This window comes from Malaya genurostris, chromosome 3 (assembly GCF_030247185.1).
Source record: "Malaya genurostris strain Urasoe2022 chromosome 3, Malgen_1.1, whole genome shotgun sequence".
Lineage (NCBI taxonomy): Eukaryota > Metazoa > Arthropoda > Insecta > Diptera > Culicidae > Malaya > Malaya genurostris.
Genome location: NC_080572.1, coordinates 178585642 through 178602987, shown reverse-complemented (window position 1 = coordinate 178602987; position 17346 = coordinate 178585642). Strand labels below are relative to the sequence as shown.

Below are 17346 nucleotides of genomic sequence, written 5' to 3'. Positions count from 1 at the left end.
ATATCTATATATATAAAAATGCAGAGATCATTCTTTGTAATCGCATCACGTAAGAACGGATGGACGGATTGAGATGCTTTTTTTTCGTTTGATCAGTTTTTACCCCCACCGGGTTCGTACATCAAAAAAATTAGGAAAACTTACCGGAAAAGTGGGAAAAATCAATAAAGTTATTTTGTATGGACAATGGAATTTTCCACTGAAAAAGTCGCAAATGATTGCTAGATCTACAATTGATGTTTGGCGCGCAAGGAGATGCTCAGTATTTCGCCGTTGAAGAAAAGAATACTAGATCTTTGGAAAATCGTTTGGCGCGCAACGAGTAGATTTGGGTGGAGATTTTACATGCATGATTGATTCGTCATTTGGAAACACGTGCTTAATAGGGTATCAAAATCATTACTTGCCAAATGACTGTATACCGTAAACAGAAACACAAGTTCTAATGTCATTTACCAGTAGATGTAGTTAGATGAATTATGTTGGCCATCGTGGGCGTGAGTTGAACAAATCAAATTATGTAACGATTTTTTTACGTATCAATGATAGGATTCTGCTGTTGAAATAATGAGTTCAGATGAAAATATTCTCCTTGCATTTAGCATGCTGACGTTTGTTCAGCCGATTCGAGTGAGTTTTCAAGAGTGGTTTACTTCAAAACGGATGGTATTCATGACATTTGTAAGCTGCTTAAGCCAAATCATTTCATTTTCCGAACTTTGGATTACTTGACGAATTACCATATGCGAATCGTGAATATCATATCTGAAGGAGAAATCGTGGCATGTAAGAACCATTAGTTGTGAGATCTGCTGTTTTATACATTGGCTTTAACGATAAGAAGAATACTGGTATAATCACTCCTCATGTTCACTCCGCTAGAACAGAATATTGATTCTCAGGACTGAATACTAAGCAAACCGATGTGGTGGCTCGACGAATGAGAGGCCTTTTGATACAATTCTTGAACGAATATAGCGTTCATGTCAAAGTTAATGGACACAATATTTAATAAAAGGGTAATTTGAACTTTCGAATGTCCAAGTATTTTTCATTTTATCGCTAATTCGTTAATCGAAAATTGATCCTGTCATTATCCTGCTACGAACATTCATCAAACACGACTAAGTAATATCACTAGCGGTGAAGTAGGTTATGGACAACCGTCCAAAATTAGTTTATTACTTTCGATAATCCCTAAGGATTTACTATTAAATTTTAAACGTCTTCAGTACAAATAAGTCTTAATATTCAATGATAAACAACAATCCCCGAGGGCTGCTTTTGGAAATTTGGGGGGTCAATTTAAAATAATTATCTTGGTCATCTCTTTTTCATCCATCTGTTAATTAATTTATTTGTTTATTTAGGAGCAAGGGAAAAGCCTGCTGGAGCTGAGATTTTGGTTCTCCTTCTCCAGCAGGCATAAAACCTTCTAATCTTTTATATCAACAAATAACATTTGACCAAATGATACATAACGAAATCTTAAATTACCTTTATTTAAACTACAAAGCTAACTAACAACTATTCATATTGACTAATTATCCTAATAAAACTACCGGGAAAATATTTGGAGAAAACGGGTTTTAATGGCGTTACGAGATAAATTGAAATTAAATCCATCAGAGCAAGTATTGAATACGCGACATATACTCGAAAACGGTTCAATGAACCCATAGTTAGTTCTAGCACGAGGAATTCTGAGAAAGGGATTAAACCGCAAATTGCGCCGAAGAATGTCAAAACTTAGCTGTTGTAGGAGATCTGCACTATCAATTCGAGATTGGATGAGGTCCGCGACGAAAACAGCTTTTTGTGTATCACGGCGGACAGATAGTAAATCGAAGTGTATGTCTACAACGATTTTCGTAGCTTGGAAGATTAAATGGATCTCTCCAGGGCAGGCGACGCAAAGCAAAACGAATGAACTTGTACTGAACAGTTTCAATGCGTAGCTTATCTGTTTGATAATATGGTGCCCAAACAACAACAGCATACTCGCGAACTAGAGCGCAATATAACGATTTCAGGCAGTATATGTTATTGAAATTTTTTGAGATGCGAAAGATGAATCCTATCATCTTTAATGCTTTAGAGAGGGTATATTCTATGTGATCTTTGAAACTAAGTTTTGAATCCAATAGCACTCCTAGATTCCTAATTGATGTCTCCCGTTTTAGTACAACTTGCAAAATAGTGTAATCATACATGATCGTGGTTCGTTTACGAGAGAAGGAGATAACGAAGCATTTGAAGGCGTTAATAACCATTCTGTTGACGTTGCACCAGTTAGAAAATACATCCAACTGTGACTGCAAGAAGTTTGAGTCTTTCAGATATTTGATGAGATGAAACAGTTTGAAATCGTCGGCGAATGATAGCTTCATGCATTGCAATGCGCAATTCAGATCATTTAGATATAGCAGAAATATGAATGGTCCTAGATGGCTTCCCTGAGGAACACCAGAGCTCACGATGAATGATGGAGTAACGCAGTCGCCAATTCTCACGGTCATACTGCGACCAGTCAGATATGATTCAACCCAATCCATCATCCCACATGTCACATCTTTAGTTTGAGAGAGATCTACAATCTCTGTTCAATACACTGACTCGAAGGATGAGATGGTAAACGGTGCATTTGTTTAGTTTTTGCGTAACAAAAGCATTGAACATATCCACAATAATTCTTGATGATATTTCTTCTTCGGGACGAAGTTATTGTATTGGATATGAATTTGTCGTAATTCGTTTATTGTAAGCCAAGTAATCAGTAAAATAATGGAAAGAAACATTAACGTTTGGCAACTCTGCTGTTCGAAAACACAAATTTAAACAAATAATTTCAGGCGAGACGAAGTTCGACGGGTCAGCTAGTATATATATAAAAAAATGCAGAGATCATTCTTTGTAATCGAATCACGTAAGAACGGATGGACGGATTTAAATGAGTCTTATTTTGTTTGATCAGTTTTTACCCCCACCGGGTTCGTACATCAAAAAAATTAGGATAACTTGTCGGAAAAGTGGGAAAAATCAATAAAATTATTTCGTATGGACAATGAAATTTTCCGTTGAAAAAGTCGTCTATGCTTGCTAGATCTACGATTGATGTTTGGCGCGCAGCGAGTTGCATAAGTGTTTGGCTGTCGAAGGAAAGAATACTAGATCGTCGAAAAAATTGTTTGGCGCGCAACGAATAGTTTTATGTGGAGATTGCACATGCATACTTGATGGATGTGATTCGTCATTTCGAACCACGTGCTTAAATGGGTATCAAAATTATTGCTTACTAATGTCGTTTTCGCTTGAGAAAACTGAAACTGACCCAAGGTAGTTCCATCAAACAAACACTGCACGAAACTGTGTTGTTTTCGCACTTAGCAACGGGGGTTTGAGTAAAACTGATTTAAAAACCAGGTTGAAAATGACTCGATTTTCAGTTCCACAACGTTGAAACTAGGTTCGAAACTGACTTCAAACAAACGGTTTGACAGCAGTTAGAGTGGAAACTGGGTTAAGTTTGGCATCAAGCAAAAACGACATAAATGACTCAATAACTGTTCTAGAAAACCGTTGTAGGCAGGAGAAGAAGTTTAGCTATCATTTACCAGTTGATGAATTGTGTTCAAAGGAGTCAGATGAATAGTATTGGTCATTGAGAGGGCAAATCAGAATTTTTTTTAATGAATCAATGAAAAGATTGTGCTGTAGAAGCGCTAAGGTCAAACTAAAAGATTTTCCTTGCATTTTTCTTTCTAATGATTTAGATTAGACTAAGCGCATACAATAAGTGGTTATTAGATATCACTGTTCAAGATGATTACCATAATGAATTGTGACATTTCATGTTGCATATTCTCTGAAGAATGTTCAAACTGGTAAGATCAATATCAAATTAATTTCACAGTACCTGAAAATATCCACTTTATTAGAGCTCTAAAATACGCATGGTACTTTTTGATAACCCGTACATAACAGATTCTGAGACAAATTTCTCACTGCTTAAAAGCTGTACACACCGAATTATTTTTACGTATGTCGGTACAGTTTTACTGACTTTCAAACAGCTGAATATTCGGTAATCCGTTCAGTAAAAGTTTTATTTGTTGAATGATCGGTACAGTTCCACTGAACTTCAATCTGTCATAATTCTAATGACTTCTTCATCATTCAATACCGACGTTCGGCGAAATTTACAAAACAATCCTAATAATATGTAAACGTCTTGACCCGTAAAGTATTACTGTTTTTCGGTAAATTTTACTGGAGATCTGTGAAACGAAGAAGAAATTTTGTTTTCAAAACATATTTCCATCCGATTAATTAATTCATTTGCGTGTGATGAATGAATTGAATTTCATTTGCTCTCCAGAAATAATTTATATACATAAAATAATAAAATATCTTTCGGATGCAATTTAGTAGAATATGAGATCACCCTTCATATTTTAAGAGTGCTGAAATAAAAAGTTGTAAAAGGCTTTTTGAATATATTCACTAAATGAAAAGTTACCGCTAGGAATCAGTATTATCTATTTTTCGTAAGCAATCAATTCGCACCACTATTTGTTCTCCACAAATCTAGAAATTTTCACATTTTTACGTCCGAAAATTATGTTATTTGACATATTTTTATTTCTGCTGAATGTATAGTGATGATTACTGAAATTCTTCATTATTTTTTATTAATTTTCCGAATATTGGTAAAACTTTCACTGTGTTTGTCAAGAGAAATGACATTTCAGAGTCCACAGACCGTGTCAGTAAATAATAAATAATCGTAACTTTTACATAGGAGTTGAATAAATTTTACGTTTATTTCAGTAAAAAAAATATTTTACAGATCGTTGCCGCAAAAATCATTACAAAAATAGAAATTTTGTGTGTATAAGAAACTGCTTCAAAGTTTGTTCTGTCGGGTGAACATTCACATATGAGTAATTCCATAAAACGGACTGTTCAGAATTGAAATCTGTGCATTTGTTCAATTTTCGCTTAACAGAAGTATTTCATATTTTAACATTAATCTTTGGTGATGTTTCTTCTTTTGAAGCTAAAGTGAGTGTGTGTCGAACTCCGTTGATTGTAGGTTAAGTAATCAGAAAAATAATGGAGAGAAACGTTGACCACTTAGTCTTTTGACAATTCTTCTGGTGAGACGAAGTTCGACGGGTCAGCTTATATATATATATATATATATATATATATATATATATATATATATATATATATATATATATATATATATATATATATATATATATATATATATATATATATATATATATATATATATATATATATATATATATATCATTCTTTGTAATCGCATCACGTAAGAACGGATGGACGAATTTCAATGATTCTTTTTTTGTTTGATCAGTGTTACCCCCACCGGGTTCGTACATCAAAAAAATTAAAAAAACTCGCCGGAAAAGTGGGAAAAATCCATAAAGTTGTTTTGTATGGACAATGGAATTTTCCGTTGAAAAAGTCACCAATGATTGCTAAAGACTGACCCAGAATGTATGGACGCAACCAAAAACCGCTGCCATTTCGCAATGGTTCAGAATCTGTCAATTTTTATGTCTAACCCTCAGTTGGATAAACGTATACTGAAAGCGTTCGAGCAAAAGAAGGAGGTTTCAGTTCGGGATGTGGCCAACAAAGTGGGCACTGGGAAGTCAAATGTTATTCGTGCTAAAGAACGTTTGAATCTTCGAACCTATAAGAAACAGAAACAACCAAAACGTAGTCCGAAACAAGAAGCATCGATCAGGCCGAGGGTTCGAAAGCTGTACAATACGATTCTTGCTGGAAATTTGAACTGCATAATCATGGACGACGAAACCTACGTGAAACTCGATTCCTTGCCAGGACCACAATATTATAGGTGCGAGAAAGGCAAGTGTTAAACCAGTCCGAGACATCGATTGAGGTCGAAAAATTTGGTAAGAAAGCTGTGGACTGGCAAGCAATTTGTAGCTGCGGTAAGATTTCGAAACCCTTCGTCACCACTGCTTCAATGAACTGCGAAACATACATCAAGGAATGTTTACAAAAACGACTTCTACCCATGATTCGAAGCCACAAGGATCCTGTTGTCTTCTGGCTAGATCTTGCTTCTTGCCACTACTCGAAATCAACGGAAGAATGGTATACTACCAAAAATGTCACTTTCGTCCCAAAAGACATGGATCCACCAAATTGCCCACAACTTCGACCAATTGAGGAATTTTGGGCATTAACGAAGGCACATCTGAGGAAACATGTCTCGGCAGCCGAAACCATTCAACAGTTCGAAAAAGATTGGAAAAATGGTCAAAACTTGTCGCCAAGAAGTCTGTACGGAATTTAATGAGGAACGTTTGCAAGAAGGTGCGCCAGCTAGTCTACAATGGATAAGTAGTGAATGTTGAGAATAATATTCTGTTGTTGTGGTCTAATATTAACAGTATATTGAATAAAATTTGAATATCTAACACTTGTGAATTATTTACAGCGAAAACAAAGTGCGTCCATACTTTCTGGTACAGTCTTTACAGGGTTTTTTTTGGTTTCTTGTAAAATTTTAGATATGATCAATTGTTGTTAATATGTTAATCGTGAACTAACTTCTAGTGAAAACAAATGAAAATGAACTACAGATTATGTAAAAATCAACGGAAAGATAGTTGAATGAATAACTATTTTGTTGAAACAGCCCAGACAAGAATCAACAATTGCCATATTGCTACTTTGTGATTGATGGGATCTCTGTGCAGAATAATTCCGGGTAATTGTCACAAATGCCGGAAACCTTGAACACTTCGAAACCGCTCGAAACAAATTCCAATATGGATTACCAAAAATCAAACATTTATATTGGCAAGCTTAATAATTAAGACCGGGATAGATTATTAAATTGATGAACTTTTGCATTGCCTAAGAACAATATAGCTTGTACGGAGAATAGTCACAATTTTTGCTATGATAAATATTGAAAAATAGATATTGAAAACATCAGTTACCAGCTTCGTTTGCCAGCCACTCAAAAAAGGCTCCAACAGTCGGTTGATTGATAATATGGAGCATGTGTCACGCGAGAATTGTGTTCCTACACACATGTGTGTGAAAAGCGTGATGCAGTTAATTTCCTAGATCATTAAAATCACGCTACTACAGCCTACTGCTGGACACTCGCTCACGACCAGTCGTAGTGAGAGGATCGATTCTAGTAGGCGATAATTTTACCCGTTGTTTTTTTATTGTTTAGTTTCAGTTTTGATTTGATGCGATAAGGAAGCAGATCCAGAAACAATCACAAATGGACATCATTTTTACCATCAATGGAAAGACTTATGAAGGTGGGTACTTTTCCGATGAATTTTGAAAATCGAAACAATTTCAAAACTATCGAGTATTCGACAATAGAACTATTAGTTTAACCTACCTATACGGGAAGCAAAGTTCTAGCATTGTCATGAACAAATAGCATTCAAATTCCATTGGGAGTAAGGTGACAAAACGTGCACACAAGATAAAATGGAAAATACCGGTTCAAACTGAATGAAACAAGTTCCAAAAAATATCAGCTGATTAAAAACTAAAACCGCTCTTCTATTTTTCATAATTTCGGGCGGGCCCAGAATAATTGATTTCGTATGAAATACATTTTAGCCCTATCACCCCTTAATATCATCAAAATGTGGATGACGACAGAGAAGTTAGATAATTAGCGATAACGATACGTGTTTGCTAGAACTAAATAATGGGACTTGAACAAACACATTTTGATCTATTGTGGCATGATGAGGCAGTTTTGTTTAAGTTGGAACTTCTATCTAATTTTTTTTTCATATTGATTGACCTAATGTCAAACAGTCGATCCGAATATCATTCCCATTGATACATCGCTGAATTCGTTCATTCGGAACCATGCCCACCTTAGCGGTACCAAATTCATGTGCTTGGAGGGAGGATGTGGAGCGTGTATTGTCAACGTTAATGGAATCCACCCGGCAACGAAGCAAAAATTTTCATTGGCGGTCAATTCGGTAAACGAAACAATCTACGTATTCATTTCCTTAACTTGATCGAACATATCACCGTTTAGTGTCTGTTCCCGGTTTTCTCCTGTCACGGTTTGGACGTTGTGACGGTCGAAGGAATTGGCGATAAGCAAGATGGCTACCATCCAACGCAAAAAGTTCTGGCGTATTTCAACGGAACCCAGTGTGGTTACTGTTCCCCAGGAATGGTCATGAACATGTACAGTCTGCTGGAATCCAAAGAGGGCCGGGTGACGATGGCCGAGGTAGAGAATGCCTTCGGAGGTAACATTTGCCGCTGTACGGGCTATCGACCGATACTGGATGCGTTCAAATCGTTGGCAATCGATGCGGAGCCTCGACTGAAAGAAGCTTGTCGGGACATTGAAGATTTATCGAAAATATGCCCGAAAACGGGAGTGGCATGTGCTGGTAAATGTTCTGCCGTTGGTAGGAACGCGCCTCAAAAAGCAGTTCGTTTGAGTTTCAATGAGGGTCAAGAGTGGCACAAAGTTTACAAAGTGAGTGAAGTATTTGCGATATTCGAACAAATTGGAACCAAACCGTACATGCTGGTAGCTGGCAACACTGCACATGGTAAGCTAGTTGCAGAGATCTGAACTCGAAAATATGTGACGGTTTTTTATTAACCTTTTCAGGTGTTTACCGGAGACCTAATAATCTGCAGGTTATTATAGATGTCAATTCTATCGAAGAACTTCATACTCATTCTTTGGGCAGCAGTATAACCGTCGGAGCCAATGTTTCTCTGTCCGAATTGATGACCATTTTGTTAGAAGCATCCGGAAACCAAAACTTCAAGTATTGCGTAGAGCTTGTAAAGCACATCGACTTGATTGCCAATGTTCCAGTGCGCAATACTGGAACTATCGCTGGAAATTTATGCATTAAACAACAACACAAAGAATTTCCATCTGATTTATATCTGCTATTAGAAGCAGCTGGAGCAAAACTCACTATCGGTAGGTGTTTGACACGGTAAATCAGTTCACGTTGATAATTATCACATATTTGTAGCGGAAGCTCGTAATAGAACTGTCACCGTCAGCCCGGAGGAGTTTATGAATATGGATATGAAGAATAAACTAATTCTGAATGTAGTTTTGCCTCCGTTGGATCCAAGCGTGTGTGTGTACCGTTCTTTCAAGATTATGCCTAGGGCTCAAAATGCTCACGCCTACGTCAACGGTGCTTTTATGGTTAAATACAATCGGATCAAACAAGCTATAGAATCTGCAACTGTGTGCTTTGGTGGAATCAATCCTAAAGTATGTCACATTTAGTAGTTTTTGTTACTTTTATGATCGATTCTTTTCCAGTTCACGCATGCTACAGCAACGGAGAAATTTATCGCTGGAAAGAACCTATTCGAAAATGAAACCTTTCAATCGACTGTAAGAATTCTTTCCAACGAACTAGCCCCGGATTGGGTACTACCGGATGCTTCCCCAGAATATCGCAAAAACCTAGCGATCTCACTGTTCTACAAGTTCGTCCTGAACATTGCTCCAGAGCACGGAAAGTTGATCAAGTCGCAGTTCAAATCGGGTGGAACGGTCCTCGAGCGCCCGCTTTCTACCGCATCCCAAAGATTCGATACTCAGGAGAAAAACTGGCCACTTACGAAAAACATTCCGAAGATTGAAGGTCTGGCGCAAACCTCCGGAGAAGCCAAATATGCGAATGACATGCCTACTCTTCCTAATGAGCTGTATGCTGCGTTTGTTCTCGGAACGAGGGCTCACGCTAACATTGGGGCGTTGGATGCGTCCGAAGCGTTGGTAAGTACATACAAAAGCTTGAGTCATTTAGTATTTGGGCACACTGTTTACTTCACAGTAGCGCTTTGAAATGTTTTGAATGTTTCCTCTTCTTTCCTTTCTTATCTAGTCTTCAGTCTAGTCCTAGCTTACTGTATCTAGCGAACGTCTGCATATAGCTCGATCCATGACCGCACTTCACCAGCCACTCAAGGCTTCGTAAATCTTCCTCCATTTGTTAGATCCACTCTACTCGCTGTGCTCCTCATTTTCTTGTGCCCACCGAATCAAATTCAAGAAGCAATGAGTTTCTGTTCGGCATCTTGATGATATGTCCAGCTCATCGCAGCTCTCCGACGTTATACTCCAAGCAGCTGTTGCAATTCGTTCTTCATACGTCGTCTCCTCATTCTGTTTTTCACCTGTACTCCGGCATAGATGCTCCGCAGCACCTTTCAGCACTAAGAGCGCGTTGGTCCACTATCAAAATAGTCCAGGTCTCGTGGCCATAGCGAACAAAATATGCACGATTTCTTGTCAAAATACGTTTCTGAATTTCTCTGCTGGTATCATTATCAGCGGTCACCACTAAGCTCAAATACACGAATTCGCCAAACACCTCGATATCGTCGTCGTCTAACAATATCCGTAGCGAGAAGACTAGTGTTTCTTTTTCAGTGCTTCTTCTTGTCATGTATTTTGTTTCCGACGCATTTATAGCCAGTCCGATACGCTTAGCGTCGGTTTTCAGACCGATGTATTTTCCATCATTTTCTCAAGGTTACGCGTCACAATGTCAACGTCGTTAACGATCGTACCATTTGTATTGAACATCTTTTAATTACACCTTCCCAAGCAATATAGAACAAAGGACAAGAGAGTCTATCACCTTGCCGTAGCCCTTTCCAAAGCTCGACAGCGTGCCAGGTAGTCGGACGTAACACATCACTCTATCAATCTTGCATGTTTCCTCTTCCGGTTCTGAAAATTTCGCCACGATTAATGTTCTTTTGAAATAAGCTTAAAATAGAATGGAAGCCGTAAATCGCAAATTAGTTCTGGACTCCCTGCTTTGTCGAGGATTATTAGGGTAAACCCAGGGCCAGAGGCACAACTGAACATTTTGGGAACCCGGGCAAAAAATTATTGCCTTAATCTTCTTAAATCTTTTTGCCTTTCTTTCTGTCTGTGTGGATCAAGCGTTTTTTTAGCAGTATTTTTGGACATGGCTGAACCGATTTTCACAAACTTAAATTCAAATGAAATGTTTCGTGGTCCTACACACAGTTCCTATATATTATTTGGATCCGACTTCTGGTTCCGGAATTATGGTGTATAATGCGCAAAAAAATGTTGAAATAAGTGCTCCAATTTTTCTCGGAGATGATTTGAACGATTTCCACATTATAGTCTCATACAAAATTCCTGAATTTTGTTTGGATCTGACTTCCTTTTTCAGAGTTATAGAGTAAAATGCGCCAAAAAAATTAATATATGTTTATATATTTTAATAATAATATATCCTCAACAAACCTTTTGAATTTCACCTGGATCCGACTTCCGGTTCCGGAATTACAGACTGATTATTGTAAAACTTTCATGTTCAAATTACTTACTATTTTTTTTCAGAAATGGCGTCGATTTTTACAATCCTAGATTCAATTGAATGGTTCTATTGTCCTATACAAAACTTTTGAATTTCATCTGGATCCGACTTCCTGGTTCGGAATTATAGGGTAAAGTGTGTTAAAAATTTCATACCATCATTTAAAGGGGGAAACAAAATACGTAATTTTTTTTTCTAAACTGACCTCAAAACTAGTCCATTCGATAGCCATTATCAGTAGACGGCCAAACAGATTTCGGCTATCCTGGCTCCCGGTTTCCAATTCCGGAGGTCATCACAAATTAATCTGACTCACCTGACCAATCTCAGCGATAGTTTGACCGATTTTCACAAACTTAGGTTCACATGAAAGATCCTGTGTTCCCATACGGAATCCCTAAATTTCACCCGGATCCGACTCCCGATTCCGGTAAAGTGTGTTAAGCACACTTACACTATCAATTGAAGTGTCATTGATTAAAAATATTGTCATTTTTAATGAACGTGTAAAGGCAGTAATGATTATTTCTCCATACAAATTTGAAATGTCATTACTTTAGTCAAAACAAAAAATCTACGACGAAATTTTTCATCCAATTCTTACAACTTTTTGCGATGTTTAAGTAAAATTAACTCATTTACTAACTAATACTCGGAAAGTAGTCTAAAACGAATTCACACGTTAAATTTAAATTTAGAGTAAGAATTATTCATTATCATTGAAGGTAACTACTCAATTTTTGATGTTTCCATACACCATTTGAAATTGAGTAACTAGTAATCAAACTATGATGAATTTTTTATAAGCGTGTTAACCGAGCAGGGTAAATGACTGACACTGACTAGCTCCGGAGGTATAATTATAAAAGTGGCGTAACCGACAAAACCCGTTTCTCGGAGCTCAACCGATTTCATTAATATTAGCCTCGATTGAAAGCTTCTCTCAAGACATTGATCAAGTTCAAAGGACAAATAGCAGACACATCTGGTTTCGGAGATATAAAGCTAGAAGTGACGTAACTGAAAAAAAATCATTTTTTTCACTGTGAAAGTTTGTCAAGAGATGGCTCAACCGATTTAAATAATCATTCAGACAGTTATTTGGTCAAGTTTAAAATGCAATTGGTAGACGCTTTCGGTTCCGGTGATATAATCGTGGAAGTGACGTAACCGACAAATTATACTTTTTTGCATTGGCTCAGTGATCTCCGAGACAGTATAACCGATTTCGGACACTTTCCGTTCCGAAGATTTAAACGAAAAAAAGACGTAACCAACAAGCCACAAAAGCATATTCTATTGAGTTTCCTGAATCAATCTAGAAACTATTGATACCTAAATGTTTGACCAAAATTTGGAAAAAGAGTATTTTAATAATATTAAATTGAACTGATTTCACTCGCTTTTTCATGTACAATAGAAAATGTCAGAAAGTGGTCCAACCTGTACTCGCCCTGTTATTAATAAGAGCTAATTTTCTGAATGTTCTTTGCCAGACGTAACGGACGGTGGCAATACAAGCAAAAGTCTCAGTGAAATACATATTTGAGGCAAAATATTCTCATACCCGACATTTATGAAGTTACTTTTCATGGTCCCCTTTACTTTTCGCAGCAATCTAATTTCCATATATAAATCAGTTTAGACCAAATCGCTTGGATATGTTGCTTTCACGTAAAGAACAGCAGCGCTAGAAACATTTTCCGGAATATCTTCGGTCAACTTACACGCCGTGTAGATAGCCTTGACTACTAAGTAATCCAAGAACCAGTGTGTAGAGCTTCGGCAGTTTTGACAATCTTCAGTGAAGTACTCTTAATTCAGTTTGAAGAGATCCATGGTAAACATGGAAGCTTTCACTTTGAAGTGCTCTTCAGGACTTTGGAACACGAGTTCTGCGCTTGAAAACTCGTCATGTAATCGTTTTCTCTTTCGGATTCATGGAGAGATCTCTCTTAGCTCAGTATCAATTTTAGCTACATGCAGCAATCATAAATAATACTCAAAAGGTTATCCACACAGCATGCATGCGTCCATTTTGTTTCCATAAATCAGTTTCTTGCGTCCAAATGATTATTGGCTAGGGCTTTATAATCACCTAGAAATCTAACTTTAGTATTTTTATCTCCCTCAGAAAATACCCGGTGTGGTCGCATTCTTCTCCGCCAAAGACATACCGGGAGTGAACAACTTTATGTACTTTCCGGATTTCATGGGTTCAGAGATAGAGCAAATTTTCGCCAGCGAAACGGTTGAATACCATGGGCAACCAGTCGGATTGATAGTGGCCACCTCATTCGCCCTGGCGAATCGTGCGTCAAAAGCTGTAAAAATAACGTACCAAATGAAACAATCCGCTCAGGTTCTACCAACCATTCAGGCCGTACTGAAAAGCAACGCTCAGCATCGGATCAAGGAAATGCCGTACAGCACCCATGGGGAAAAGTACGATGAAGCCCCTGAAGGTGAACTGAAAGTCAAGGGACGTTTTGAGATCGGTGGTCAATACCACTACTATATGGAAACGCAAACTTGTATCTGTATCCCAATCGAAGATGGAATGGATGTTTATTCGTCGACTCAGTGGGTGGATCTGACGCAGATGGCCATCGCACGAATGCTGAAGGTTCCGCAGAACAGTTTGAATCTGTACGTTCGTAGACTCGGTGGCGGATATGGTGGTAAGGGAACTCGTGCCACTTTGGTTGCGTGTGCTTGTGCATTGGCGGCACATCTCATCAGAAGACCGGTTCGGCTTGTGATGACACTGGAGGCTAACATGGATGCCATCGGTAAACGCTTCCCGGTCAGATCAGACTACGAAGTCGATGTTGATAGAAAGGGGAAAATAGTTAAACTATACAACGAGTATATCCATGATTTCGGATCAAACTGGAATGAAGCTATGGGCCACGCAGGAGAGTTTTTCTCCAATTGCTACGATAAAAGCGTATTCAAAACAGTCGCCAAGGGAGCGAAGACCGATTGCGCTAGTAACACTTGGTGCAGAGCTCCAGGAACAACGGAAGGTGTTGCAATGATTGAAAATATTATGGAACACATCGCGTTTGTGACGGGCCTAGATCCTTTGGATGTACGGATGGCGAACATGCCAAAAGACATAAAAATGTTAGAATTGATGCCACAATTCCGTTTGGAAGTGGATTTCGATGCCAGAAAGAAAAAAATCCATCAATTTAACGAGGAAAATCGATGGCGTAAGCGAGGAATCTCAATCGTTCCGATGAGATATCCAATGGGTTATTTCGGATCACTGCATGCTATTGTTAGTATTTATCACGATGACGGGACGGTTTCGATTTCACATGGTGGTATCGAAATGGGACAGGGTATGAACACTAAGGTAGCTCAGGTAGCCGCTCACATGTTGGGAATACCGTTGAACAAAATAAGCATCAAACCAACCAACAACTTGACGTCTCCGAATGCTATTTGTACTGGTGGAAGCATGACAAGTGAATCTGTTAGTTATGTGAGTAGAGGTTTAGTTTTTGAAAATGATCTTTTAACTTTAATTCTCCAAACATTTACAGGCCGTCAAACGAGCTTGCCAGTTGCTGTTGGAACGCATTAATCCGATTCGGGAAGCCAACAAAGACGACTCGTGGGATGTCCTGATTGAGAAATGTCACATGCAAAGCGTTGATCTCTGTGCTACTTATATGTACAAAGCATCAGAGCTGGTTCCTTACGTAATCTGGGGTTTAAGTTGTTCGGAAATTGAGGTAGATGTTTTAACTGGAAATGTACAACTATTACGTGTCGATATCTTAGAAGACGTCGGAGAAAGTCTGAGTCCCGGAATAGACGTCGGCCAAATTGAGGGTGCGTTTGTAATGGGACTCGGGTACTACCTGACCGAGGCTCTTGTGTATGATCCCGAGAACGGGGCACTGCTAACCAATCGTACTTGGACCTACAAGCCCCCGGGGGCAAAGGACATCCCGATTGATTTCCGCATCCGATTCCTACGGAACAGCTCCAACGAAACCGGTGTTTTGCGATCTAAAGCGACCGGTGAACCAGCTATGAATATGACCATCTCGATCATATTTGCTCTAAGGCAAGCCTTACTGTCCGCCCGCAAAGATGCAGGTTTACCGAACGAATGGATCGAAATAGGAGCCCCCTCAACACCGGATCAAATTTATCTATTGGCAGGAAATTCACTGGACCAGTATAGACTGCAATAGTTTGGTTAGCATGTGCTTCAGTATTAATACAACCGGAAACCAAGAAAAGCAAAACATAGTGCATTGTAATCATCCAAGATTCAAAACGTGATAGAAATAATTAGCACAAATTTAAAATTGATATTCTTTCATATACTACAATGTAATTTTATTCTTTTGTTTAGTTTTGTAGTACTGTATAACTTTGGTTATGGTTGTTTGTTGAATAGTGTGTACTAAACTTTGTTATTTCAGATTTTATAAGTTGAAGGGTGAACTCCTAAGCTATTTGCACACTTATATGCTGTATATCTGGATATTTCAATAATAAAACTACGAGCTGTTCGAAAATAAACTCTTAGAAATGCATACAACTCATTTCTTAGTTTCATTCAATGGTGAAAACCCTGATACTATTCATGAAATTATAAGATGTTCATTATAGGGGAGTTTTCCTTTCAATATCAATGATAGTAGGCTAGATTGAAGGCTTAATTCTATACCAAACTTCATTTAACAGGCCCTAATATCTTGTCTACTGCTGAGATACACCACTGTCTTTCATTTCACTCTAAATATATTGCAATTAGTTGTTAATAAATATTCAAAGAATCCTAGCCTAATTCCAATTTGAAATTCTAATTTGGTTTATCTAACCGAGAAAGTACGATTTTAGATTTCCATGTAGAGGATTCCTGCAATTCCTCAAATCGGTTTTTCAGAATCTGATGCTGTGATTAACGCTACTGTATATTGTAGTAAAAGCTGACAACGTCTATCAAAGAATGTAACGCATTACTTAAAGATTATCAGTAGAGACATCTTTGTCCTTACTTAATTGCCTTGGACGGACGATACAGATACCAGGACTTGTAATGTGAATCCTCAAACGAACGAAGCAACAACAAAAACATCCGCTGTGAACAATTTGCTTGACATAACTGAATGAGAGACCTATATTAGAGAGATCTATATTAGAGAGAAACTGGATGCGTGAGAGTATATGCTACTGAGAAGACCAGCTCCCTTGCTTGGTAAATTGCCTATGCTCTCACTGAAATGAACGGCGTGCTACAAGATGCGGAACAAAGCCATACAGGTAATTTTTACGGTGTTTTTAGTGTAGGTTTACAGAAATCGTTTTTGAGCATAACGTTTGTACTCTAAGATCAAATTCGATCACATTTCAAACATTGTGTAGCATTTTTTTTTCATTTGAGCCCGTTTTCAAAACAATTAATTTGTTCCTTGGGAGTTTGCAAGCCCTGACAGATACACGTCGTCATTAAAATTGATGTGGCAACGATGAATAATCTGTTTTAATCCCATATACTTTATGTTTCGTCTTCGACTCGTCAGTACATATCAGTTCAAGTTGAACTGTTATGTGACCCAGCAGTTCAATATAAACCGCTAGGCAGACATAAAATTTCTGCTACTTGCAGAACACTTATTATATTGTTTTAATCCATCTAATGGTGTGATAATTCCTTTTTCATGTTACTCAGATTTTCAGAGTTATTACTGAAAAATTCTTCAAAAACTATTTTCATTGAATGTTGAATAATAACAAGGAAGTTCATTTGAGCATAAAATTGTATAACCTTCCGTTTCAATTTGTGAAAAGTGTTGAGCCAAGTTCAGAAGAATTTCTCCGTTTTTCGCATCGTCGCTCAAAATTACGGTTTGAAAGTTTGAGCCTTCGACTATTTGTATTTCCGTAACCGGGA

The 17346-nt window shown here is 37.9% G+C and overlaps 1 protein-coding gene across 1 annotated transcript; it reads left to right on the top strand.

Moving 5' to 3' along the window:
- The first annotated feature begins 7186 nt into the window (after positions 1–7186).
- On the top strand, positions 7187–15994 carry LOC131435563 (uncharacterized). The gene is made up of 8 exons (XM_058603581.1): positions 7187–7352; positions 7870–8042; positions 8102–8633; positions 8696–9019; positions 9075–9325; positions 9377–9838; positions 13558–14916; positions 14978–15994. Exons 1-8 carry the CDS (start codon positions 7313–7315, stop codon positions 15635–15637), a joined length of 3801 nt encoding a protein of 1266 aa, XP_058459564.1. The 5' UTR covers positions 7187–7312; the 3' UTR covers positions 15638–15994.
- Positions 15995–17346: the final 1352 nt, after the last annotated feature.